This window comes from Electrona antarctica (assembly GCF_951216825.1).
Source record: "Electrona antarctica genome assembly, chromosome: 3".
Classification (NCBI taxonomy): domain Eukaryota; kingdom Metazoa; phylum Chordata; class Actinopteri; order Myctophiformes; family Myctophidae; genus Electrona; species Electrona antarctica.
This window is the reverse complement of record NC_136808.1, coordinates 28,717,587-28,745,080: the sequence shown is the minus strand read 5'-3', so window position 1 is coordinate 28,745,080 and position 27,494 is coordinate 28,717,587. Positions and strand designations below refer to the sequence as shown.

The 27,494-nt window shown below is 43.2% G+C and overlaps 1 protein-coding gene across 1 annotated transcript in view; it reads left to right on the top strand.

Moving 5' to 3' along the window:
• Nucleotides 1-27,211, top strand: part of wdhd1 (WD repeat and HMG-box DNA binding protein 1) — a 28,876-nt gene extending 1,665 nt beyond the window's left edge. The window contains exons 4-26 of the mRNA XM_079497679.1: nucleotides 1-12; nucleotides 737-848; nucleotides 1,616-1,666; nucleotides 1,875-1,970; nucleotides 2,648-2,740; nucleotides 4,270-4,376; nucleotides 6,094-6,238; nucleotides 6,606-6,810; nucleotides 7,818-8,005; nucleotides 8,285-8,469; nucleotides 8,875-9,116; nucleotides 12,262-12,399; nucleotides 13,032-13,188; nucleotides 13,719-13,833; nucleotides 14,567-14,698; nucleotides 14,840-15,066; nucleotides 15,400-15,509; nucleotides 15,638-15,694; nucleotides 17,264-17,295; nucleotides 18,726-18,896; nucleotides 20,679-20,833; nucleotides 21,003-21,138; nucleotides 26,117-27,211. The exon at nucleotides 1-12 is cut by the window's left edge and continues 140 nt beyond it. Of these exons, the coding sequence (XP_079353805.1) occupies nucleotides 1-12; nucleotides 737-848; nucleotides 1,616-1,666; nucleotides 1,875-1,970; nucleotides 2,648-2,740; nucleotides 4,270-4,376; nucleotides 6,094-6,238; nucleotides 6,606-6,810; nucleotides 7,818-8,005; nucleotides 8,285-8,469; nucleotides 8,875-9,116; nucleotides 12,262-12,399; nucleotides 13,032-13,188; nucleotides 13,719-13,833; nucleotides 14,567-14,698; nucleotides 14,840-15,066; nucleotides 15,400-15,509; nucleotides 15,638-15,694; nucleotides 17,264-17,295; nucleotides 18,726-18,896; nucleotides 20,679-20,833; nucleotides 21,003-21,138; nucleotides 26,117-26,290 (3,040 nt within the window). The 3' untranslated portion in view covers nucleotides 26,291-27,211. The remainder of the gene's footprint in view (nucleotides 13-736; nucleotides 849-1,615; nucleotides 1,667-1,874; nucleotides 1,971-2,647; nucleotides 2,741-4,269; nucleotides 4,377-6,093; nucleotides 6,239-6,605; nucleotides 6,811-7,817; nucleotides 8,006-8,284; nucleotides 8,470-8,874; nucleotides 9,117-12,261; nucleotides 12,400-13,031; nucleotides 13,189-13,718; nucleotides 13,834-14,566; nucleotides 14,699-14,839; nucleotides 15,067-15,399; nucleotides 15,510-15,637; nucleotides 15,695-17,263; nucleotides 17,296-18,725; nucleotides 18,897-20,678; nucleotides 20,834-21,002; nucleotides 21,139-26,116) is intronic.
• The last annotated feature ends 283 nt before the right edge of the window (nucleotides 27,212-27,494 follow it).

Genomic DNA, 27,494 nt, shown 5'->3' with positions numbered 1-27,494 from the left:
TGCCGGCTCCAGGTAGTGCAGCCCTGTCTTACGGAGCCAGGAACTGTTCTTTAGTTTTTTACTATTTCAATGCCAAAGAGTAAGTTACGAGCAGCTTGTATATTGTACATTTTGCTCACCTATTATGACATGCCCAGAACTGGGAGGCTGTTGTGCTAAAAAGTGAGTTTAATGCCATTGTTTCAGTTGCACAAAGCAGATCACACAGAGTGATTTTTCTACCATAGAGACAGAGCAGCACTGCCACTTAGCATTGGTATATGATTAGTCTTGATTGGAGGTAAATCTGTTTTCTGCCAGTATTGATTTGCTCTAAACAGGTTTATCACCACAATAAAAGCACAGGCCACGGCGCCGTATTGATGTTGCTATAGTCACCTACAGCTAATGTCTGTCATCATATTGATTGTGAAAACTCTGGCATGTGAGGCTGGTACGGGCACGTTTGGCATCCATCCTGACGGATCTTCAAGGAAATGAGGATTATTATGTTTCTCCTGTGCTTCGATTCATCAATTTACCCTTTTGTGTTGGAGTAGCATGCCCTTTCCATCGTTTTGCTGCTCGCTACTAGGCATGTGTGCAAATACACAACTACACACCAGCCACACAAACTTAATTTGAAAATCTCTCACTATTTCCTTCAATGTCCTCAGTGATTTCATAGTGAAGGTGGTGGAGGTGTCAGACAGCACGTCACAGCAGTCAACAGTACTATTTTCTTCAATGTCCTCAGTGATTTCATGGTGAAGGTGGTGGAGGTGTCAGACAGCAGTCAACAGAAGACACTGCGGGGCCATGATGCACCTGTTCTCAGTGTGTCCTTTGACCCCAAGGATGACTTCCTGGTGGGTATCGATCTTTCTCCATAAGATTCACTTTATTCACCAAGAACAACAAAAGCACTTTGATTTTGTGAAAAGTAGGTCCAGATACATCGAAGCACATTAAGTTCATGTTGACCATATCGATTGTGTCTATTTTATTATCGCATCATAGTTTTACAAGTGTAAAGAAGTGGGTGAAATTTGTTTTTGTGCAAGCTAAGCTCGTTTTGTTTTCAGGAAAAATAACAAAAAAAGGGGGGGGGGGGGCAGGGAGAGTCGCCATCACCATGAGTGTGAAAAATTTATGTTTGACTCTTAACTGCCCTCTAGCGGATATTGCTTAACAGATTCTATGCCAATGTAAACGCAATGTAGACGCATAGAAGTATGTGAGCACTGAGCAGTGCCGGTTATATTATGATACATAAAGGGAGAATAAATTAGCATTTAGGGTGTCTGTCAATTTTATTTTGAAAAACCAATCCATTGTACAAACAAAACAAAACACTAATAGTTAGTTTGGATAAGTATTCCAACATGGAATACAGGAGAGAGAATATTGAATGAAAAAGACCCATGATGAAGTTCTGTGTTCTCTCTTTGTCGTGGTATTCTGGATCAATCAGCAATTGATCCAATCAGCAATAATTGTTACATCGTAGAATATTGTCTCGACTCCTATTTGCCTCATCAACACTTAGAATCTACGTGTTGATCGTTATGCTTTATATACATGATATCATGGGGAGAAATACAATAGCACTCATTCTTCTGCATTCTTCCAACAGGCCTCAGCTAGCTGTGATGGCTCTGTAGTGGTGTGGAACATTGAGGAACAGGTTGGTCTGATTAGTTTCTTCTATTGTTTCTGTCTAACGTTTATATCTTTAATTGATTTGCTTTTTTTTCCTTTGGAAAGTTTATTTCTGTCACTACTACTAATCTACCTGCTTCACTGCTTTTCAACTAGTCACTTACTTGCTGTATGTGTTGGCTCCATCTCTCCAGCCTGGCATTCAGTAGCAAGCATATTTGTGTGTCTTACAGACTCAGGTCATCAGTTGGCCTGTACTGCATAAATCCACTGATATCAGCAACGCCAAGTCCCTGTGTCGACTGGCATGGCAACCCAAAAACGCCAAGGTCAGTGACTGACTCTTGTGATAAATTCTCCATTCATTGTCAATGGGAATGTAATGTTTGTAAGACAGTTTGTGAACATAAACTAAAAATCACATCCGTGTGAAGTGGGGGGTGCTAATATATTAAAGTCTAACTCATGTTGATTAGGTGATGTAATGGTGATGTAACACAAACGGTGACAACACAAACATTAAACGCCATTAACAATAAAGAGACAATATGATGTAATGAGGGACAATATGACGTAAATTGTCCCTTCATTGTCAATGGCGTTTTTAAAACAAACATTGAACTAAAAACAAACATTAAACCTGTATATAGGAGGGGCTAGCACCCCTCAAAAACTGGATATAGGAGGGGCTAGCACCCCTCAAAGAAATCTATATCTTCAGAGTCAGACCACAATGGTCTGCTGGCCCTCCCAATAGCCAATTTAAATTTAGGAAGACATTGTTACGACATTTATTGGGGTCTTAAATTACATTTGTGAGGTCTTAAATTGGTCTTAAAAACTTTCAAAATGGTGCAAGAACCCTGTGTTAAGAGATGATAGGCGTTGGAAAAAGGTAGTCTTATTTCTTAATGAGGTCGTATTATGAATCTGCAATGCACCACAAAACACAGTTTATACCTGAGAGCAATATGAGAACTTTTCCATTTTGTGTATATATACACAGCTTCTAGCAGTTCCCGTGGACACAAAGGTGCACTTATATCAGAGGGATTCTTGGGACCATGTCAGCACTCTTTCTGATGACCTGGTCACACAGGTGAGTGAGTCTAAATTACACACACAGCAATTCAACTTTTACTGTTGACACAAATGCAGTGGACCAAATTTTAAAGTGGTATAAAAATGTTTCGGTCATATTTCAGACATTAAAGCTACAATCCCTAAGTGTTATCTCCATCGTTTCCCCTCTCCAGACATGGAGATGTAATTGCAATGGCATTCAAAATACATTAAAAATTGCATCTAGTGTCCAGCAGGTGTCCTACCCAACACCAAAGTGGGAATTTCTCAAGTAGGGAAAGTAGGGAGACTACCCCAACTACTGCAGAAATGCAAATGTATGATATACCTGTATTGTATTACCATAATATTACGTCTTATTCAAGCATCTCAGAGTGAAAGAATCAAAGTGGTATGATTAAACTGTAGAAGTGAGCTTCAAGTTTAAGAAAAATCTCATTCTTCAGCTGAGAGCTTGCTCACAGTAAGAGCGAGTCCAAATCTTGTTCGTTTAATGGTGTTAAAACCAGCATTATTGTCGAGTTTATCACCTGGAAACAATGCTTTTTTAATCTGTCATAAACTCAGTCACCCACATATCGCTATGAAACATGGCATAGCAGCATCATTAACCGAGTGGAAATGTTGACTAACTTGGTCTGTCAGCGCTTGTTTGAAACACAGATTGAACTATCTTTCTGGAGTTCTATTGGTTAATAGATGGTCTTCTTACAGTGTTTAAATGCAGTTTTCCATCCGTCACTTTTCATTAATTGCCCCCAGTTAAGCTGAACTCCTGTTTTCCATTTTCCTTTCATCTGTTGTATTCAACATTAGTCATTCATGCCCCAAAGATTAATTTCTTGTGTAGAAGGGCATACAGTCCACTAATAATTACTAAACTGTACTCGAGTCATAATGACAATAGTATGACATTTATTCATCTAGGTTTTTTCAAAACCAGTTACAAAGTAGCTTCCTGGATAAACTGTTGAATTAGCTAATAAAACCAAGAAGAGAGCAAAAATCACACCCGTGTGAAGTGAGGGGCGCTAATATATTAAAGTCTAACTCATGTTGATTAGGTGTTGTGATGTAAAACAAACGGTGCCAACACAAACATTAAACGCCATTAACAATAAAGAGGCAATATGTCGTAATGAGGCACATTATGACGTAAAGTTTCCCTTCATTGTCAATGGCGTTTACAGAACAAACATTGAACTAACGACAAACATTAAACCTGTGTATAGGAGGGGCTAGCGCCCCTCAAAAATAAATGGACAACTCTAGTAACTATCCCATGTGTACATGTGGGCCATGAGTGACAGGTCAGCATCTGGGTTAAACCCTACTTTGGATAAGAGGTGTGGATGGGTTGGTTCTGAGCGTACCCCTTCTGTAACCCTTCTGTATGTAGTCTGTGACCTTGTCTTATGGCTCATTTTGGGGTCGTGGTGCACTGACTCTAGGATCACTGGTTTAAGCACAGGGTTTTGTTTGGCAGTGGTTTGTATGAAATCTCTGTGTATCAGTCAATATTTCAATGACCTTTCTCTCTCTTAGCCCATTAACGTAGTGGTCTGGTCACCCTGTGGTCGTTTCCTGGCTGCTGGCTGTGTCGGTGGTCTGTTGATGGTGTGGGACGTGGACAGCAAGCTGTGTGTGGAAAGGTACGGTAAAGCAGGGCTTCTCAAAGTGTGTGTCGTTGCACCCTTGGGTGCTGTGACGCAAGTGCTGTGACTCAGAATACTTTGATAATTTGGAATTTATCAATGTCACTTCAGTTTAACCACTTTTCTTTCTTTTTTTGTGAATGTGTCCCCCCAGAACAGGGATGCTGTAGTTTAAGTGGTTAAACGTCATGTATAAAAGTTAATTTTAATCTGTCCTAATGGCAACAGATATTCTCTCAAGTGTTCCTCGTGACATTGTATCTTAGGGGGAGATATTTACATATTGGACATAAATCTAAGGTGAATCTAAGGTATAGTAAACGTAATGGGGTGCTGTGGATGAAAAAGGTACAGGGGTGTACCTTTGAGAACCACTGCAGTAAAGACTGTTTGTATATATGTATACATATACAAAATCTCTTGTATACGTATATGACAGTGAGGACTGGGGAGGTAGGAGGGAGAAGTGTGTGTATATGACAGTGAGACGTTCTAGGTTTCTGTCCCTTGGTTAAACCAGTTAATGTGCTGAAAACATAGAGTAACTGGGTTCAACCTGTGTTCATGCCCTTACATTTAGTCTCTTTAGTGTTCTGATCTCTTTTTTATTTCTACTTTTTTGTACCGGTAATAATGTAGACTTCAGTCCCATAGACCGAGACAACAGCAACAATAGACTGCTTGGGGGAAACCCTTTTGCTCCTTCTAATCACTACCAAAAACAGGGTTGGGCAGCCGCAGAAGGGTTCATTCAACGATGGCAGTTATTTTTTCCTTGACCCAACCTCTGAGCAAAGTGGTTATGTGACTGTACTGTGACTGTTTTTGATGAATTGAACATTGTGGACCCTATTGGAAACAAGTGTAATGCTTAATTGGGTCGTCCACTCACAGTTAACAGCCTTTGTATTGAGTTTGTGCTTGAAATGTACTGTAATTCCATCAATCACTGGATGGCCACCATTTCAAATTCACAGAGCCTTTGAGCGGAATAGGGTGTTGATTGCAAATGAACAATGATCCTGTCCTGTCATTGATGTGCACTTTAAGCAGGCACTGTATCAGCACTTCACACTTGAGTTGAGAGAGAATGGTAATTTTGGGCAGCTGTCTAGCTTGTATGTGTGTAATTGTGTAAGTGCCTGCAGGAGGCAGGCCTAGTTTAAAAAATATATGTATGTGTCCAGTCAACCGTGCTTTAATTATTATGAGGATTTAAAAAGCAATCGGGGCCTGTGAAGGGAATGAACTGAAGAACATGCCAGATACCCTGAGGTGCTGCCATTTAAAATATTCAGTGTTAATTTATCCATTTGTAAAGGTCGTTACACACTGCAAGCGTGACTTATTAATAAACAATGCAAAAATCTCTGGCGAGTATGTTTATATCAAAACTACAGTATATAAGTTGGGGCCTGCCTCATTATTCATACAAGTTGATGCCTTTATTTGTGGTGAGAAATCAACATTGTTCCATCGCTGTGTGATAGTCACCGTCTGTGTGGCTGTAGATAATCAACAGTTTGCGTTCATTCATGCAAGTGAATCGCACAAAATAAATGCCCCCACTGTGTGTGAGAATAATAACCTTTAATTACGAGGCTGTGCAAATGTAACCAAAAGGACCCACATTTGTACGGTCAAGAGTTAAATTGACACTGAAGATTTTATCGTATGAGGAATATTAAAGGTGGTTTTCTGCTCTCTATTCCAGGCAGAAGCATGAGAAGGGACACACAGTGTCTGGTGTGGCCTGGCACCCCTCAGGCAGTCAGCTGGCATATACAGACAGTCAAGGATGTCTGGGGATGCTAGAAGGCTTCTCATCAGCAGCGAGCTCTAGCACAAAGACCACTAAGGTACATTCCACTATTTTGTGTCACATAAAATCTCTGTTTTAATTTAATTCAGAGAGTGTACAAATTAAACCAAAGGCGACATTTGGTTACAAAATGTATACATTCAAATGAACACTGAGGTTTTTACTGTGCTGGTAGTAGACTAGAAGTAAATGTGATATGACAGTTTTCATTCACCAAATGTTGATATTTAATTGATTCTAATCAGAGTTCTTGTAAACCTATTTAATTACAGAATTAACCAATGCATTTATGTAATGTCTCAACTTTCAGAGGGTGTGAGAGGGGGTTTATTTGATTTCATTTACCCATCACATTTGAAAAGTGTTCCATGGTAAGTTGTCATGTTCCCCTGGGCATTCATCAGGTTCCAGCCAATAAAGAGGCGAACGACTATGATGATCTGTTCGATGAAGATGATGACAGACTTATGGATGAAGGGTTGAGCGACACCCACTCCCCCACCAAGAACCCTGTTGCAGGGGGCGACGATGACGACGATGATGACCTTATGCCTGCGACGGGGCGGGTGAGGAATAGAGGGGCGTTCCTCGATGACGAGAACTCACGAGGTCAGTTAAAAGCCTCAGGCATCTTGAAACTTGTTTATTATCCACTGGCCTTCTCTTAATTCCTGGACTTGCTGTGGCAGTTTATTCCATAATTAGCTTATTGTGTTTTTCTTTTTCATTAACGAGTTGACAGTGTATACCTTTTACCTCCACCATTATGTAATTTGTCAGTTATACTGTATAGTTGGCCTGAATTGTGTTCTCCAGGACCAGGACGGTCCTATTTTGTTTGATTGGGCCAATAATTTAGCGTTAGGCTCTTATGTCTGCTGAGACGCACACAAAGATTCATGGTGTGGCCCGGACGGCTGGCGTAGCCGTCTGGGCACCTAGGCTGCTAATCCAACCTGACAGACTGTGGCGGGTTCGAATACTGATTACATGAAGCTGTTTGGAAGTTGCATGTACTTATGTGTGAAGCCATGGCCTCACTACACCTCCTTTAATCAATACAGATGATAGTTCAGATCCTCAAAGATGTAACTGTTTTTATAGCTGTAATTTGAGTGGAAAAAGACAGGAACTGAACTGACTCATTGTTATGGCAGGATGTGATGTGATTGTGTGTATGGCCCAAAGTGTATCTGCTCTGATAATTTGGAGTTTTGGACCCAGGTCAAATCTAATTGATGAGGTCTGCTAGAGGTTTGTAAAAAGAAGTCTGAGATGGATTTGAAATTCTATGCCTCCTCCGGCATGTTTTTCTTTTTGTTTGTTTTTGGATTCTCAGGATCCATAAGCCCCTCCCAATTGCTGTTTGGCACGTTCCATCAAGGGGTCATCAGAAGCTCACATCACAAATGTGGGACCATTTGGTCTATCGTTCCACAAGTTATACCCCAGACACTTCTCTCGGACAGACACATTTTTTGTGAACATAGACTTGGTGGCTTAAGCCAGTGGAGAGATATTTGACAGTTGGTGTAATTAACCATTACTCCATGAACGTATACACTGTGTACTGTTACTACTGTAAACCCTTAATTTCCCTTTGTGTTTCCACCTAGACACTGCCTCTATCAAGCTGGGTCAGGAGAAGTACGGGGAGGATGATGATGACCTTGACGGGGCCATAGCAGCCCCTGCTGCACCGCTGGTGCCCTTGCGTCCTGTCTATGATGGGCCTATGCCCACGCCACCACAGAAGGCTTTCCAGCCAGGCTCTACTCCTTCTCACCTCACGCACCGCTTTATGGTAAGATATGTTCAAATAATACATCCAAGAATACTGTATCTTCTGTCCCCAAGAGTTAAAGAAATAGTTCAGATTTGGGTGTTAAAGAAAGTATATTAAATCGTTATAAATTATAATATTTGTTTACTGAGATAAAACCTGTGATCACAGATCAGATGTGATCTCAAATTCTCAATGCAATGTTTTTCTTTCTTATATTGGTCCCTGGGGGGATCAATAAAATAAAGTATATGGCCAGCAGGGGGAATTAGGACGGCTAAAATGGTTTCCCTGTCTCAGATGTGGAATTCCGTGGGAATTGTGCGTGGCTACAACGACGAGCAGGACAATGCCATCGACGTGGAGTTCCACGACACGGCCGTGCACCACGCCATGCACCTCACCAACTCCCTGGGTCACACCATGGCCGAGCTGTCCCAGGAGGCCGTGCTGCTGGCCTGCCCCAGCACCGACCAACTCGCCAGGTAGTCCCGCCATATTGTCTTCACACTAGATTGTTGTCCGCTGAATTAGGAATGTTCGCCTCGGAATCAAGACTTTTTCCGCGTATTCCTGTGGGGACTAACTCAACATTACACCATATAGAATTCAAGTCACCTGGGGAAGGCCTACGCTAGCAAAATAAATGGTATCCTCTAAAATGTAGTTACTATGCGCAGGGTTTGGATGACAATATAGCCTTTGCAACATATTTTCATATGTATGTGTGTGTGTGTGTGTACAGTATGTACAGTATGTACTGTACATACACATGCACTCACGCACGCACAACCCATCCCTACCAGTCGCATGTATTATTTTTTTTGCCAAATAAACGTGGAGGTCACTGCCTCTCTGACCTCTGATCCCTCAACCCTCTGCCTTCCCAGTAAGCTGCAGTGCCTCCACTTCGCCTCATGGGACACTAACAAGGAGTGGATGGTGGACATGCCGTCGGGTGAGGATGTAAGGGCTCTGTGTTTGGGCCAGGGCTGGGCCGCGGTAGCCACCAGCGGCCTGATGCTGCGCCTCTTCTCCATCGGAGGGGTTCAGAAGGAACTCTGGAGCCTGCCCGGGCCTGTGGTCTGCATGGCTGGACACGGAGAGCAGCTGCTTGTGGTCTACCATCGAGGTAGATGGTGCACACACACACACACACACACACACATGCACACACGCACGCACACACACACACACACACACATGCACACACACATTTGTGTGAGAGAATTTGGACACGGTTCAAATCTAAATGATGATGCCTGCTTTGAGGTTTGTAAAAGCAAGTCTTAGGTCCTAAACGATTGAGGGATATAAAGATGAGTTGCAGTATTTTAACGTCAATGATATTACCCACTGGAGGCCAGTGGAGAGATATTTGGCAGTTGATGTAACTAACCATTACTCCATTAAGTTATAGGCCTATAATAGTGTGTAAAAAACCCTTAATTTCCTTCTCTAGAGTAATTGTACATAGTATATTGTGTGTAGTATTTTTTATGTTTTGAGAAATTATTTGGAAATATTTCTGTCAAGTGTTATGCGCCACCAACCTGACAGAATATATGTGGAAACATACAGACAGTTAACATTATTCAGATTCTAGACACTACATACACGCTTACTTAAATGTATAAATGCTCACAATGTCCGTATTAATACATTAACTTAACGAAGCTAATGATTCAGGTAGGTACACAGGTACACAAACATACAGACAAAGCTGGTTGTTGGAGTGGTTTGCACCACTCAAAAATCACACCTGTGTGAAGTGTTGGGCGTCATATGTCATCATCAGGCCCGAACGGAATACGCGGCCGCGGTGTTCCGATGAAAACGACGCGGAATTTCCGCGGAAATTTAACACGTTCATGTTGTAGTTTACTTTACCCAGGCCAGCATAATATTAACCAGTGGACGCACCCGCCCCTCCCTCCTCCCCTCATTCTCTACTGCTGACTAATATGTTGGAGGCTCTGGACGAGAATATTTAATATAACTTTATCAAAACTTCAAAAGCTGTCGGAAGTCCTGTCTGATTTACTGCAGAGGAGCCGACTGCTGAGTGACACACGTCTTCGTCGTCATTCAATAACTTTTATTCGGATGGGGGCCGCGGGGGGTGTTGTTTCTTGTTTGCCAACACACAATGGATTACCTAACAGGTATTTCACTGCGCGTCTGAAGCAACAGGAGTGCGAGTGATTTGGGTAAGTAGCATTTACATTTAGGCTACTATTGTAGCTTAGCTGGTTTGGTTAACATGCTGAACTAAATTTAAAAAAATTGGGCAGCGTTGCTGCGTTTCGATCGCTCCGAGAGGCGAGAGAGAGCTGAGAGAGAGAGAAAGTGTGTGTGTTTAGACTGCATGCGATGTGCGTGCGAGAGAGAGCGAAAGTGTGTGTGTGTGTGTGTGTGTGTGTGTGTGTGTGTTTGGAGAGAGCGTGCGTGCGAGTGAGTGAGTGAGTGAGTGAGTGAGTGAGTGCATGCGTGCGTGCGTGTGTGAGAATATGAAATATTTTTAGATAGTATTACTCAAAATGTTAATGTAACACATCTGTTTACAGTTACACGGTACACCTGTATTTAATTCCTATTTATATTCATATTTATTTGTACATAGATTGTTTTCTTGTCTCGTTTCACTTTTGCTTTGGCAATGTAAACGTATGTTTTCTCATGCCAGGCAATAAAGCTATTTTGATTTGAATTGAATTGAATTGAATTGAGAGAAAACCTTTAGCTGAGAGAGATGAAGCAGGAGCCAGGGACCCCATATCAAATTGTGTTGCAGATTCAACTTTTTAATATAGCTTAAATATAGCTTGCCCACTCTGTTTTGGTGCCTAGCTTGCCCTGGTGCCCAGTCTGCCCTCCTTTCCCTAGTGCCCACTCTGTTTTGGTGCCTAGCTTGCCCTGGTGCCCAGTCTGCCCTCCTTTCCCTAGTGCCCACTCTGTTTTGGTGCCTAGCTTTCCCTGGTGCCCAGTCTGCCCTCCTTTCCCTAGTGCCCACTCTGTTTTGGTGCCCACCTATCCCTGGTGCCCATGTCTGCCCACCTTTCCCTAGTGCCCACTCTGTTTTGGTGCCCACCTATCCCTGCTGCCCACTCTGTTTTGGTGCCCACCTATCCCTGGTGCCCAGTCTGCCCACCTTTCCCTAGTGCCCACTCTGTTTTGGTGCCCACCTATCCCTGGTGCCCAGTCTGCCCACCGTTTCCTAGTGCCCACTCTGTTTTGGTGCCCTAGTCCCCTAGACAGCACCATGTCAAACAGTGCAGTGTTGTGTTGGATTCATGTTCAGTATTTTTAGACACCCACTTAGTCGCACTGTCGCAGCATGAGGCATCATTTGGGAACTTGTAGATCTGCTATTTTCAACTAATGTTACCCTCAGAATAGGGATGCTAGGGTTTTAACACATTGTCTTTGTTTTGCAGTACGATCTAGGACTGAAACCCTGGCTGCCTGCCTCTCCAAGACCCATGTACTGCTGAGAGGAAGAAGTTTGTGTTGGATTTTATAAAGGCTCTGGTTGAGGCAGATATTCCTCTTGAGGAAGCCCCCAAGCTGGCCCCTGGCTATCTGGCTGGCTGATTGACTGACTGACTGACTGACTGACTGACTAGCTGGCTATAACTGACTGGCTAACTGACTGGCTGGCTGGTTAACGGACTGAGTGGCTGGCTGGCTGGCTAATGGACTGACTGGCTGGCTGACTGACTGACTGACTGGCTAACGGACTGGCTGACTGACAGACTGACTGACTGGCTGGCTTTTTGGCTGGCTGGCTAATGGACTGGCTGGCTGGCTGGCTTGTATGTTCATGGACCCATTGTAATTTAATTTCACATTTGTTATTTGAATTCTACTAAAGCATGTTCATGAAGGAGTGAATTATTATTGAATAAAAATGGATGAAGTCGAACATTTGACTAATAGATCTTAATTACTTTGTTGTGGTACTTTAAGGTTTATTTCGCATATTTAGAGTTATTTTTGCTCTAAACACATTGATTATAGTCCTGGATAACTGTCTAAAACCTTAAAAGGAAAAAAAAACACTCCGCAGAATCCCGCAGATTTTCCTCCAGAGTCACCGCAGAAAAACAGAAAAAAACCCGCAGATTCCGTTTGGCCTTAGTCATCATACATCATCTCATTCTGGCCAATCACAACTTTTGTCTTCAATGTTTGTGTTTACACCGACTCTCAAAGCTGGACATATACAAAAGGGAAATAAACAGTAACATTGGGTGTTACATCTTTTGTGTTCTTAGCTACAGGTTTTGATGGGGAACAGGCCCTGGGGGTCCAGCTGTTACAGTTGGGTCAAAGAAAGAGGCAGATCATCAACGGCGAGCCACTCCCATTGTCACGTAGATCTCATCTGTCCTGGCTGGGCTTCACTGCCGAGGGTCAGTATGACAAATATCCACCATACAGGGGCCACAGATGTTGGTGCTTTAGTCCAGAGTAAACTAGTTCAATGTCTACACATTTGGACAGCATGCTTCTGTCTGGCAGGTCACAATGAATGAGAAGGTTCATTCTTTTCCAGGAATGCTAATTTAGAAAGAAATATTCTGACCGAGAGGTGACTCATTAACCAACCATTCATTAACCGTTAATACAAGATTTAAATGTACTATTTATTACACCTGCCAGAAGCAAAATGTAGTCTTTGACAAGTAAATTATGGAGACCACCTGCTACTCTGTCTGGCATGTGCTGAAGAAAGCTGCTGGTTTGCTCTCACTTACATGGTGTGTCGTGGCGTGGGTAGTACCTAATTGCATCCGTCATGAAACCACACCATTTTTAATCGATGCACAGCTACTTTTATCTGCAAAAACATATTGTTTGCTCATGGTTCCTTATTTTGGTTCCTTATTTTCAATGCCTTTGTTTTTTGTGTTCAGCAAATCATGGCCGTAGTATTTACAATAAAATAAAATAAAATTCGGTTGACAGTTAGACGGGTAAAATAGGTGTTTGTATCCTTTCATTCCTCAGATTACAAGCTGATTGTGTCTCTCTTATCTTATAGGTACCCCGTGTTACGTAGACTCCGAGGGGGTGGTGCGGCTGCTAAACCGCTCCCTGGGAAACACGTGGACACCTGTATGTAACACCAGGGAGCACTGCAAGGGCAAGTCGGATCACTACTGGGTGGTGGGAGCTCACGAGAACCCAGAGCAGCTCAGGTAAAGGTTCCGCTGCTCCCCCCCCCATGGTCTTAATCTCAGGTTCCGTGCTCCGTCCATTTACTGTTTAACTTAAACAGTCTCTACCTGTGTATACATGTTGTAAGACTAAAGTTTGATTAGCAGGATTAATATACATGAATGTGGAAACCACAACCCTTTACTTCCTGGTGGCAGCATTTTCTAAATTATGTTGTTTTTGATCCTCTCGGAGGTTGGGCTGACCTAAACTTAGAGACATTCAACATACTTTATATATAATTTGTTGAGGTGATCCCTTTAGCACTTTCATGCCGTTTTCTGTAAGACTCCCCTAAACTGTATGAAAGGCAATGAACACTTGACTTATTACAGGTCTTTCCAGCATCTGTATGTTTGTTTGATGTAAAACATAGACATTTGACATGGCTGTAATCATTGAAGTTATTTTATTCTTAAAATGTCTTTCAAATCGAAGCCTCCTTTCAGTCATGACTCATAATAGTGTTTTAGTTTATTGTGCTGAAGCTGGTCTCTTCTGGACTGTCCAGGTGTATCCCATGTAAAGGCTCCAGGTACCCCCCTACCCTGCCCAGACCCGCTGTAGCAATCCTGCCCTTCAACCTGCCTGTTTGTCAGATCACCACAGAGAAGGGACAGATGGAGGTAATGCCTGCTCTGGACCCACTACACCTCAGACAGCTAACCAGCTCTTCCATTCTGTTCTACACTCTGCTAATTATGTACTCTGACGGTTCGGGTGGAGATTGTGTTTTCACCCCTGTCAGTTTACTAGTACTGCTGTCTTTTTAAACTAGTACACTGATCGTGTGTGTTGCCACCAGGCCAAGGAACTATCTTGCCGAACATATAACATAATTATTGACAACTGTTATTTTTTATAAATTAATAATATCAGACCCACCATCCCTCCAGGGCCTGGAGGGATGGTTGGTCTGCAACAGGGGTCTGCAGACCCACCCACTTCATTTATGGTTTCTGTAGGAGGCCAAACGTGACAAACACTCTTAAGTTTTCCAATTTTGTAAAAATGTGTAGAATAAATATTAAGTTTCAACACATGTCAACTAAAATTTGCGTCATAGCATGCGACACACTCGGCGCCGTGCCAGCCACGTTGAAAGACATTTCCAGGGAAAGCATGCTAAATTTGCAGCTGACCACCCAGTTGGGAATGAGAGAGTGCTGTTGCAGAACTGCTGAAGAAAGTAGAAGAGAGCAAACACTCTTTTAAAAAGTGGATCGCATCTTCAAACTCCACCACTGCTGCTAGTTTCGTTGCAACCCGGGAGATAATAAAGCTTGGCAAGCCGCATTATAATGCGAGGAGGTTTGTGCTACTTTCTTATCCAATTCTGTGTTTGTCTTCATTCTCCAGGAGCAATACTGGCGTTCGGTACTCTTCCAAAATCACTTCAGCTTCTTATCCTCCAGTGGTTATGAGATCGACGAGGATGGACAGAGCCAGACCCAGAAACGGCAGCAGGAGCTGCTTATGAAGATGTTTGCTGTGAGTGAGGGAAAACCTATATTGGGACGATACATTACAAAGTGGTTTATGTAATTGTCATTTGCTGCTTGCTGGGACAATTCAGACTTTTAAAACAGTTCAGTGTTCCTACACCCCTCGTCTGTGCTTGTGTGACTCCAGTTGTCCTGTAAGCTGGAGCGGGAGTTCCGCTGTGTGGAGCTGGCTGAGATGATGACCCAGAATGTGGTGACGCTGGCCATGCGCTATGCCTCGCGCTCCAGACGCATGGTCCTCGCTCAACGCCTCAGCGAACTCGCTCTGGAGAAGGCCAACCAGCTCCAGGAAGAGGAAGGGCCCGGCGAGCAGGAAGAGGAGCCTGAGTATACATCCGCCCGGGGGAACTCTGGGTAAAGTTGATTTTTTTTTAAACAAAAATTACAAAAATGTTATGCTGCCAATATACTGTATATAGCAATTAGAACCCCAAAAGGGGTTCCTGTCCTGAAGGGGTAAAACACCAAAAGGCGTTCCCACCCAGAATGGGATATTAGAACAATGTACAGTTTGTATGCATTTCTCCCACTGTATTGAAACCAGTTGTTGCCAATTTCATGCACTTCCGTATAGCAGTACTGGCATCACTAGTGTCCTGTACAGTTTTAGCTTGGTTCTTCTCATCAGCTCCAGGTGTTTCTCAGTCTGATGAATGCACCTCTTGCTTTTGACACTCTAATCCTCAGGTCCTTCATGCCACCTCCCTCCTTGCAAACTGTGGAGGAAGAATGTGGAGAGGAAATGGAGGACGAAGGAGAGACGGTGCAGGAGGAGGCGGCTGCAGAAAACGGGAAGCGTAAGTCGTAACCCCTGCATATCCCTCAGTCCAACATCACAAAATCTAAATTAATCTTCTGTTATACTCTGCTGCATTGATTGTATGTGTATGTTTTTTTCTTCTGATATTTTCTCACAACCACGTAGGTCTGAATCCATTTGCAAAAGGAGCAGTGTCGCCTGAAAAGCCAGTCCTGAAACCCAGTGAGTAAACATTAGCTTACCGGCTGACGATAGACTAGTTGTCTAGACTAGTTGTATAACTATACCTGGCCAACGGATAGGCATACAGTGGTGGAAAAAGTACTCAATTGTTTTACTTAAGTAAAAGTACCAATACTGCAATTTAGAACTACTCCGTTACAAGTAAAAGTATGGAATTGAAAATGTACTTGAGTAAAAGTACAAAAGTATCGGCATCAAAATGTACCTAAAGTACTACAAGTAAAAGTACTCATATTGCAGGGCCAGCAGACCACCATTACTTTTTTAACCGATATTGATAACATCCTGCTTCTCAAGACCGATACCGAAACTGATAATAAATATATAAATGGACAATAAAAATATAGTATAGCCTACCCTAATAATACTAGGGACTTTCTGAGAAGGGCACTTCTCATTGAGGTTTTTACACACTAAAAACACAAGTGTTCATTTAACTCTGACTCAAAGTTAAATTAACTACTGAGGTTACTGAGAGTGTATGGGAGAGGTGCGCGAACGCATCCGCAATGTATTGTGGTGACCAGCTGTTGTAAATCACAGATTAAGAGACTCTCCGAATCAAATCTCCGCTTTGAAATTGTTTTTACGAAATAATGACTTTATGACTCTCGTCTTTAAGAGTCACTCCCCAGACTAGTCGCTGCCTCAGTTAGACAGAAGCAGAAAGCTAACGCATGAAGCTTAGCTAACAGGCAACATTGCCTGGATCATGGAATGCCTTCAGAGGAAAATCAACAACAAACGCATCGATTATGTCACATCACCACATCGATGCAGGTGTGTGTGTGTGTGTGTGTGTGTGTGTGTGTGTGTGTGTGTGTGTGTGTGTGTGTGTGTGTGTGTGTGTGTGTGTGTGTGTGTGTGTGTGTGTGTGTGTGTGTGTGTGTGTGTGTGTGTGTGTGTGTGTGTGTGTGTGTGTGTGTGTGTGTGTGTGTGTGTGTGTGTGTGTGTGTGTGTGTGTGTGTGTGTGTGTGTGTGTGTGAACAACTCTATGGTAACACGGCTCGTTAAAAGAACGGGCGCGATGCGCGTCGGTCGGAGATATTAAATGACCAAGGTGGTGGTTTGACAGAAAGATGGAGCAGCAGGTAGGAAATGGGTCGCTGATCATCTACTCACACACGCGAATGTATAACGTACTGTGTGAGATATATGAGAGAGAGAGGGAGAGAATAGTAGATCCATAATATAGCGCGAGAGAGAGAGAGTCACACTCAGGCGGCAGTGAGATGAATGCGCCAGTGAAACGTTATTCCATTATCTATTTTATCCCCTTTATTCTGATAAAATTATGGTGAGAAGCCTACTTGTTGTATATCACACAACAGTAGGCTACTCAAGTAGGCTTAATAAATCCCATTTTGGCGAACTGAAAGAACTCTAGCACTGTGCACTAAACACCAACTTTATACACTTCTAATATGTAGTAGGGCTTGTAGGCCGTCACAATCACAATGGCGCCGGTAGGCGTGACAGCCTACCGTGACGTCAGCCTTGCATTCCCTATTGTCATTAAAGACTTTTATATCTATATTTGTTTTGCAGTAAGCAAAGAGGGACGAGTTAATCCTTTCAAGGTGAGTTATATTTAATGTATATAATGTTTTGACTGTTCACATACATTTTTAAAAGATCCGTTTGGTCCATCTTAAGTACAGTTACTTGGCGTATATTTACTGATCTGTAGCACCATTACTCACATTTCTGACACAGACTGTGACATGTCAGTCTGCAAACATTTTCAGCCATATTGAATGACTAGAAACTATCTCTAGGGAGAAAAGTATCTGAGGGTGCGCGTGTTGGAAAGTAACTGGCTGTCCGCCACGGGCTTGGCCCAGCATCCATACAAACACAATTGGCCATGTTCATAATCTGCCATGTTCATGGGAGGGAACACTGGGGCAAGGAGGCGAATGTTTGTCACTGCACCTACGGACTGGGATGGTGCCTGACAGCAGGAGTGTTGAACCTACGGACTGGGATGGTGCCTGACAGCAGGAGTGTTGAACCTACGGACTGGGATGGTGCCTGACAGCAGGAGTGTTGAACCTACGGACTGGGATGGTGCCTGACAGCAGGAGTGTTGAACCTACGGACTGGGATGGTGCCTGTCAGCAGGAGTGTTGAACCTACGGACTGGGATGGTGCCTGTCAGCAGGAGTGTTGAACCTACGGACTGGGATGGTGCCTGTCAGCAGGAGTGTTGAACCTACGGACTGGGATGGTGCCTGTCAGCAGGAGTGTTGAACCTACGGACTGGGATGGTGCCTGACAGCAGGAGTGTTGAACCTACGGACTGGGATGGTGCCTGTCAGCAGGAGTGTTGAACCTACGGACTGGGATGGTGCCTGTCAGCAGGAGTGTTGAACCTACGGACTGGGATGGTGCCTGACAGCAGGAGTGTTGAACCTACGGACTGGGATGGTGCCTGTCAGCAGGAGTGTTGAACCTACGGACTGGGATGGTGCCTGTCAGCAGGAGTGTTGAACCTACGGACTGGGATGGTGCCTGTCAGCAGGAGTGTTGAACCTACGGACTGGGATGGTGCCTGTCAGCAGGAGTGTTGAACCTACGGACTGGGATGGTGCCTGACAGCAGGAGTGTTGAACCTACGGACTGGGATGGTGCCTGTCAGCAGGAGTGTTGAACCTACGGACTGGGATGGTGCCTGTCAGCAGGAGTGTTGAACCTACGGACTGGGATGGTGCCTGTCAGCAGGAGTGTTGAACGGGAAAAATAGGACGGAGGTGGTAACCCATTAGGGATAAAGGGTGGTACACTATAATACATGGAATTTGGAATTTGGCATAACTACTAAACCGAGATAAAAGGGGAAACACATTATTGGCTACTCTTTAAATAAAGGCTTGGCTCCCGTGTGGATATTTGACATTGAAAGCATAGCTAAATACATTCAGATAAACACAGACACACACACTAGTAGATGACTTCCTACGGAGTCACGCCATAAAAAATGAAAGGTTTCTGAATGTGATGTGTGCAGGTTATGGGCTCAGGGAAGCCCTCACCTTCATGTGGTCAATCAGGGTCCAGAGTGACCAATGTGCTGGACAGCATGACCCCAGTAAGGAGGCCTGTTCCTCTCAGCAGCTCTGCAGGAAAGCAGAACAAAAGCCCCATCCTTAAACCCCTGGCACCCAAATCCAAGTCAAAGGTATGACTTTCAGTCTCTCAAGCACTCTCAAGGGTTTTACAGTAAACACACACACCAGCAGTAGGGTTGGGCACTTAAGGCTCATACATAGTCTGGATTTACGGTGGTTAGGTGACCACCGAACTACAACATGACGTCACGAGCCGCCACCGCTCCAGCCCTTCTCTCTGTTTTTACTCACCACCGCTCAATGTTATTTCAGCTCCGGTGGTCACCTCATCACCGAAAATCCAGACTATGAATAGGCCTTTAGGGTTCCATTTTCGTCACCGCTAAACCCATTATCCCTACATTTTGACTATGGCCATTTTTACTATGTTAAAATGGCCAGTCTACAAGCTCACAAAGTGTCAATGTATTGGCTAGTTGAACTATTCAAAAATGTTTTTCAAAATAGTAAAAAAAAGTAAAGAAGTTTAGGGATAAGGGGTTAAGCGGTGACGAAAAAGGAGCCCTTGGGCTTTCCCCCCCTAAATGTGTACTCTTGGAGTGTTAGCTTCTGAAAAACAGAAAGATCGTGCATTTATACTTCTAGACGTATTGTGAGAGTTCTGAGACCTGATGAAGACCCACATGGGTCGAAACATTGTTGACTTAAATTAAATTAATACTTTTTCTAGACAGAACAGTGTGCAGACCCTAGATTTATTGTATTCAAATTAAACTTTTTTTCTAGTCTTCATTCCCTCACTTCCTAAATGATAATTATTAAAACATGACATTGGGCTGAGCGAACCAATAACTAACTGGATAGCGACCACTTATTTACTGTGAAATTTGAAATGTACAATTGCAGTATAATTTGGCTTACTGATGTTAGTAAGTACCACACAATTTTGTTAAATTCTTAGATAAATCTCTGTTCAATAAATGTACAATGAGGCTCTAATTGAAAACCAGATTTTAGAAGTAAAACTGTATATAAATGCTGCAGGTGTTTGAGAAGAGCACAAGAAACTACCAGCATTTTCATGGGAATGCTTGAAAAACACATTAAAGGCTCACTCCACTCATTTTTTTTCGAGTTTTTAATGTTTTTGAACCTTCTCTATGAAAATCCACTATGCTTTTCTCTAAAGCCTTAATTTTTCACTGGCCTTCAAAACTGGCCTTAACCCCTAACTCGGTTATCATCAGGGACACGCCAATCACGTCCTCTTCAAAGGCTTGAATATACATAGAGCACCTCATGGTGGCTGCAATAATAATGTATCTGGCTATTCAGCCTCTGATTGGACAACAGACCCACCCACATGACAGGAGGAAAGCTACTAGGAAGTAAACAAAAGCACGTGAAAGACTAGTTGGCAGATCACTGCGATCTGAATGCTAACTAGATTCTGCCAAGCCATCTAGTTGTATAACAATATAACACGTGCGTGTGTGTTGTCGGCTGAGATTGTGTAGAAATCCAGGTCCAGCTTTCCTTATCTAGGCTCAGTCAATGGCCAATGTAACAACATGACAGTCTTCAGACGTGCACCACTGTTATTCTAGTAAAGTTTGCACAGAACACAACCTTATGGAAAAACAATGTTACAATATTTACATTGCAATTAATTTATACATTATTTATTATTTTTTGGGGGGTGTACATGATTCCAGGGATGTGGCACATTAGCATATTCACGAGGGGTTGTTCCTGCAGGCGTGGCATAATTAATAGATCCTGGAATTGTTGAGGGCACAGATGTCATGATTATTGATCAAACATTTCAAATGAGAGTAGGTCTTTAAATCAGTCCGATTGTATGCTGATCAACTTTACTTCGTTTCCTCCAGACTCAGTCCACACTGTTTAACATGACAGCATCTAAGATTGCACCTAAGGCAGCTAATAAGAAGCCTCGGGAGAACTCTGAGCTGCCCGCGGATATGCCGAAGCGAGCAGAGGTCCCGCCTCCTGCCCCGACAGCGGATAACGGTGAAAACAGGAAGTAAGTCATTATTGGCCGGCACAATATTATCAGAAAATGGCCAGTCCGTTTTTCATAGTAATGTAATATGTGACCATAGATATTATTGTTGTACAGTAACTGTTATCGCCATTTCTGCCTTTGTGTGTGTGTGTGTGTGTGTGTGTGTGTGTGTGTGTGTGTGTGTCAGGCCAAAGACAGGCTTCCAGCTGTGGCTGGAGGAGAACAGGAAGAGTATTAAGGCTGACCAGCCTGACCTGGAGGAGACCGACGTCATTAAGGAAGCGATGAGTCGCTTCAGAACGCTGTCGGCAGAGGATCGACTGGTATGTAACAAGTCTTAAACCACACAAAAAAATCCTAATGATACCTATCCCTATGAGCCAAGAGTTATGTTTGTGATAATATGAAGCAACATACAGTATGGTACCATAACCATACTGTATCAATCAAATTGTTTGGTGATCCGATCTTGTACTGGGGCGTGTGACATTTTGTACCGACTACCGGCCCAAGAAGTCAGAAACCACAATGTTTCTTATAATTAACTCTTTGTCCGTGACCTTGTCGGAGCATCCAACAACCCTCTTTCGCGTTGGGCCCTCCTGGTTGAGAAACGCTGCAATAAACGAAGAAATACACCTGGGGAGGGGGCCAGGGGGTGATGATTATCTCCTCATTCGTTTACCCTATTTTTTTATTTTATTTTTTTAAAAGAGTGGCCATTCACATTTTGTTCTTCACTGAGAAGGACAGTAAGTTGACAGCTTCCATCAACCCTGTTCTTACTGTGGATTCCCTTCAGTATTTTTCCAATACGCCTTCGGTCCTTTCATTAGCATTAGTCACCATCACACTGTCACTTTTCGCCACGTCCAGCAAAGATGATTTAGGTCCCCGATTGCCTCGTCTTGCTCTGTACTAACCATCAGCTGTGACTCTGCACATACAACACCACTCAGGAGAATGCTAGATGGCACTTCACATGGTACACGAAGAGTGTGTGTGTGTGTGTGTGGTTTGAAGTGGTTGGTGATGTCATAGAGTAGACCATTGATTTAATGATGCCGTGCGAGGGAGGGAGAGAAAGGTGAATATGAGGTTTGGAAAAGTAACGATTCAGGTGAATGTCGGTTACACTCATCCGTGGCAAAATGCACTTCATTTTGGGCTGTTTTAACATTCCACAAACATTCTAAAACAAGACAATTGAAGACATTTAGTCAGGTTGTATACTGTATGTACTGTGTGGCCAGTGGCCTCTGGAGGGGGGTGGTCATTTTGATTTAGAGCATGAGAGAATAATAGTCATTATTACAGCCTTGTGTGTAAAGATTTCCTCAATGTAATTAATAATAATAATCCTGTACCATGTGGTGTTTCATTAGCTCAAGCGTGACAAAATAGGCTACAGCTTGTTGTTGTTCCGCTGCTGCTGCTCTGAACACACGTGAACTGTAAATATACAAAGGATTCGACAGTGACGTCACTGTTATGCTACGCAACACGGAAGTAACATGGACTCGAAGCAGTTTATAAACCACAGTCAGTGACGCGTGGATGACGAATCCTTGGTATTTACATTCAAGCTCACTGGAGCACACCCATCACTCCTGCCCCCCATACCCCTCCACCCCTGAGCCAGGGGAAGAACCCCACACCCATCACTCCTGCCCCCCATACCCCTCCACCCCATGAGCCAGGGGGAGCACCCCACACCCATCACTCCTGCCCCCCATACCCCTCCACCCCATGAGCCAGGGGGAGCACCCCACACCCATCACTCCTGCCCCCCATACCCCTCCACCCCATGAGCCAGGGGGAGCACCCCACACCCATCACTCCTGCCCCCCATACCCCTCCCAATCTGATTAGCCGGAGGACGCAAATCTACACCATCTGTACTTAAACACTCTATACTTAGTGAACTAACCCTCAACCACACAACACATAGACAGAGATACCAAGTCAAACTGAATTTGTACTATTTATACTAGGGATGTGCCGATGAGACATTTTGGACGATATCGATATCCGATGTAATGAATTGCCGTTATGGCCGATAACCGATATTACCGATGTCGATGTGATCTCATTCTGTATTGAAAAATTATAATTATTTTGTCCATTCTGAAAAATAACAGGGTGTCTGCACTGCAGGCTTAGTATAGGCAAATCAGTTTTAACTTAAATACCGTTATATTTAATATTGTGAGCTTGTAGATCTGATCAAGCTGTTACTTTGGGCTTGTTTATTTGTAAAGACGGACCGATTAATTAATCGGTCTGATTGATTAATCAAACTGATGCAGATTAATCTAAAACATAGCAACCATGCTAATTTTTTCTGCACAGACTAACAAAGCCAGTTGTAGGAGTGGTTTACTGAAATCACACCCGGGTGAACAGGGTGAACATAGCAACCATGCTCATTTTTTCTGCACTAACAAAGCCAGTTGTAGGAGTGGTTTACACCACTCAATAACAAAGCCAGTTGTAGGAGTGGTTTACACCACTCAATAATCTTATGTATTTTTGAGTGGTGTAAACCACTCCTACAACTGGCTTTGTTTGTGCAGAAAAAATGAGCATGGTTGCTATGTTCACCCTGTTCACCCGGGTGTGATTTCATTACGTCAGACATGATTTCATTACGTCAGACTGGTTATATAAGACCTTACACCACTCAGTTCACACAGTGTACCACTTTTGTGATTAAAAAGGCTATATGATATAGCTCTGACTACTGAGTACTTTGTTTGCTATGGTATCTACAGTAATCGATGTTACAGTCACAAATCTCACCAAAAGTCTTAGCTGAACATTGATACTGGTAGGACCACAGCCAAAAAAAGTGAACTTTGTCCTTGAATGTTTTAATCAATGATTATTCAAATATTAACAGTCCTCTGACACTACTGCTGTGATTTTTTTTTTTTTAGGGATATTTTTCGGGCTTTTTCTGCCTTCATTGATGAGACAGTGGTACACAGTGGAGATAGACAGGAAACGGGGGGAGAGAGACTGGGAGTGCCACGCAGGAAAGTTTGGATTCGAACGTGCGACACACTGAGCCTGTCAGGCATTATAGTCTAGTCTATGTGGTGTGCCAGCGGGCCAGAGTTCTCAGTCCCTGGCGTTCTTTTCTATCTGTGACCAGGTGCATCCCTAGCTTCTTGGTGTCTGCCTCTCCCTCCACCAGGTGTTTTTGGGCCGGCCTCTGTTTCTCTTCCCCTGGGGGTTCCAAGTCAGAGCCTGTCTGGTAGTATTTGACACTGGTTTGCGTAGTGTGTGCCCGATCCATCTCCATCTCCATCTTCTTCGCCCAATTTAATCTGCTGCTGCACTTTATTTGTTGTGGTCTTGAAGACCACAACAGGGCACGGTGGCACAGTTGGTAGTGCTGTCGCCTCACAGCTAGAAGGTCCTGGGTTCGATTCCCGCTCGGGACGCTGTGGGTGCTGGCGGCGTGTTTCCTCCTCCGCGTCATCAGTGCCCATACCCGAGGCGGGGTTGGCGAAAGGGCCTTTCTGTGTGGAGTTTGCATGTTCTCCCCGTGCCCCCTAGGGTAGGTACCCTCACAAAAAACATGCAGTAATCCTGGTCTCTAAAACTGCCTCCCCCTGGCCAGCCGGGGCGCCTGATGGAGGGGAAAGGAACTGGTTGGAATAACGTGTTCCTTCCACGCGCTACGTCCAACCAGGGAAACTCCCCCCTGTCAGGTGTAAAGGAGCAACTTGGACACTCAGGCATGAAGGAAGCATGAGTTCAAGTCCGTTGCTCTCCCCATGTCCCCCATATATGGGGACTAGGTTGGCGGAGGGTGTGTAGAGCCCAGGATCACATTAGATAATTACACAGGGGTGAAAAAATGGGTTACAAAATTGTGGGATAAAAAATTATAAAAAAAAGAAGACCACAACAAAGATTGTGAAGATTTTACTCTTTAGATCTTTCTTTACACCCCTGTAAGGCTGTATACGACCCACCTGTGGTGTCGCTACAAACAAGGTAGCATCAGATGACACACAGTGGCTTATGACTGTATGAGGCTGCTGCTGAGAGCTCCAAGAAGCTCTAGTGCAAGCCAGATGTTTGTTAGTGTTGGGGTACCCACATGCTCTGCTGCATCTTACATATTGATTTAGGGCATCCTAGTCAGTAATGAGTAAATAACATCATTGCCGTCATAAGTTAACTAACCCTATACGTAGTTCTGTCAGGTTCTCTAGACTGTGGGACCATTGGCGCACTTGTCTGTGTATGTTTGAAACTGGAAGTCTTTGTATTTCTTCTGTTTTTCTTTTTATTGTGGTGTTTTTATTGTGACAGGGATCTCCCTTGGGTCTGAAATAAAGATTGAATTGAATTGTTATCTTTTCCTGGTTTTAGTCTTATTACCGGTATAAATATTTATAAACAAAATCAAAAGGTCTACAAGCTCACAATGCATCACGATGCAATATACTGTAAGCTTGTAGATCGGCTATTTTAGCCATTTTATGTTTGCATTAATGTAAATAAAAATACAGTCATAATATATTGTCACAATATCAATATCGAGATATTTGTTCAAAAATATTGTAATATTAGATTCTCCCCCCCCCCCCCCAATATCTCCCGCTCAAGCTTCTAAAGACCTACGACGTCATCAGCATAGGCCTTAGGGCAAGGTGCTGGATGTCTGCTCGTTACATGACAGTTCAAGGATTTTACAGTACAGATTGATTGGGGTCATGAAATATCTGGTATCAAATCACTATCCTACAGTAGCTTGTGTGAATGTTCTGCATGGGGTTAATGGATGGGCTTCAAATGCAGATGTTGAGGTGGTGGGTGGGCATTTGAGGGCTGAGTGGAGGCTCAGGCCCTGACTGTTGCTAGTCGTCTTCACCCCGACCACTGATGAGTCATCCCAGCTCCATTACGTTACAGGAAAGCGCTTCCTTTTGTCTTAGCTCGGGGGAGGATAAGAGCCAGCAGGCCAAACAGAGGGATGGAGCCTGTCAATAGTGATTATACATGACAGGATGCAATTTCCAACTGCATGGCTGAGCGAGTGTGTGCGCATTTGTGTTTGGCCATCATGTGGGTGTTTGGTGAGTAGGGTCGGCACAGTAGATCATCGGCCATTTTGCCTTTTTGACCCCCTCCTATGCACAGCTTTGTGTGTTTGTACCATGGAGTGTGATTATTATAATGGTTTTTCTAAATATATATATACATTTGTTGGTTGTCATTGATTCGGTAAAGTGAATAATTTCTGTCAATCTCTTTCCTTCCGTCACCTACTTTGTCCTTTAGGCATGGACAGAGAGAGCCAAAGGTACTCAGGCCGGAGATACGGATTTGAAGAAAAGAAAGAGGGATGGAGGTGCAGAGAATGATAACATGGAAACGGATGACAGTAATGCCAAGAAAAAGAAGTCCCTGGATACCTCAGCCAAGCTGTCGGCATTTGCATTCAACAAAAGCTAATAATTGACTATGTAAAATAATGTAATTTGTGCTCCATTATTTGCGCCTTTCTAGTTAGGTAGCACAAGACCTTGGTCAGTGGTTCTCAAAGCAGGTCCTTGAGGGGGTTTCAGGGGGTCCGAGCATCACATTCCACTTTAACGCTATTTTAAGATCACGATTTCAGGAGAGCAATGTAAGCCCTTCACTGTATTGTGTATTTAGTAGCCTATATGATATATATATATATATATATATATATATATATATATATACAATGATCAATGTGAACAATGATCATTGGGCTAATCTGCTGAAATCTTCATCTGCTTATTGTACCATTTCTTTTTGTACCTGTCCCTGTACATGTCTTCTTCTTTTTTTTATTAAAGTAATTGTTGAACTAAGAACAAAATCATTTGATCTCCTCTTGATTACTTTGGACTGCTGGGAGTGAACCAGTCCACCATCTCCCGTCTACAGATGGTCCAAAATTCTGCTGCTTATATTAAACTGGAACCAAGAAATGAGAAAATGTCTGCATTGGTTACCAGTAAATTTTAAAATTGAGTTCAAAATGTTGCTTTTGGTTTTTAAAGGTCTTTGCTAGGGCAACGTATGGTCTGGGGGGTGGACACAATTTGTGTCGGCCTGTGTCTAGGCGAGACGTCAAATTGCTTCTGGGACCTAGTACAGACCAGTGTGTGAACTCCCTTCCGCCTTCATTGTACGCATTTTGTTCAGCACCTGTAGACTATTTTTGACGGGCGCTAGCGGCTAGCAGCCCCTCCCTCCTCCAACGTCTGGCTTTCATGTGTGACGTCATGTGGCAGCCAAGCCTCACTCCACAAGTGTGATTTTTGAGATGTGCGTGCTTCCCGCTTGGACTTTATTTCTAGGCGAGACACGACCTTTACTCAATGTCTCAATAGAAGAGCAGGAATACTAAATACAACCACTACAATTGTATAAGTTATTATATTATTAATATAATTAACATTATAATATTAACATACTCTACCATACAGATTGGACAAAATTAGCCTACATTTTATTCATTAAAACAAGTTACATATGTGAGGCTTAAATTTAAATCCATGCAATCAAAAGACCCACCTTTTTTCTTTTAACACAGTTTCAGGTCATTGTTTTTTGTTTTCTGATTACTCGTATGTTATAGGTTTTATTATTGTAATGGACTTGGGTCTATCTATATGTTACTATT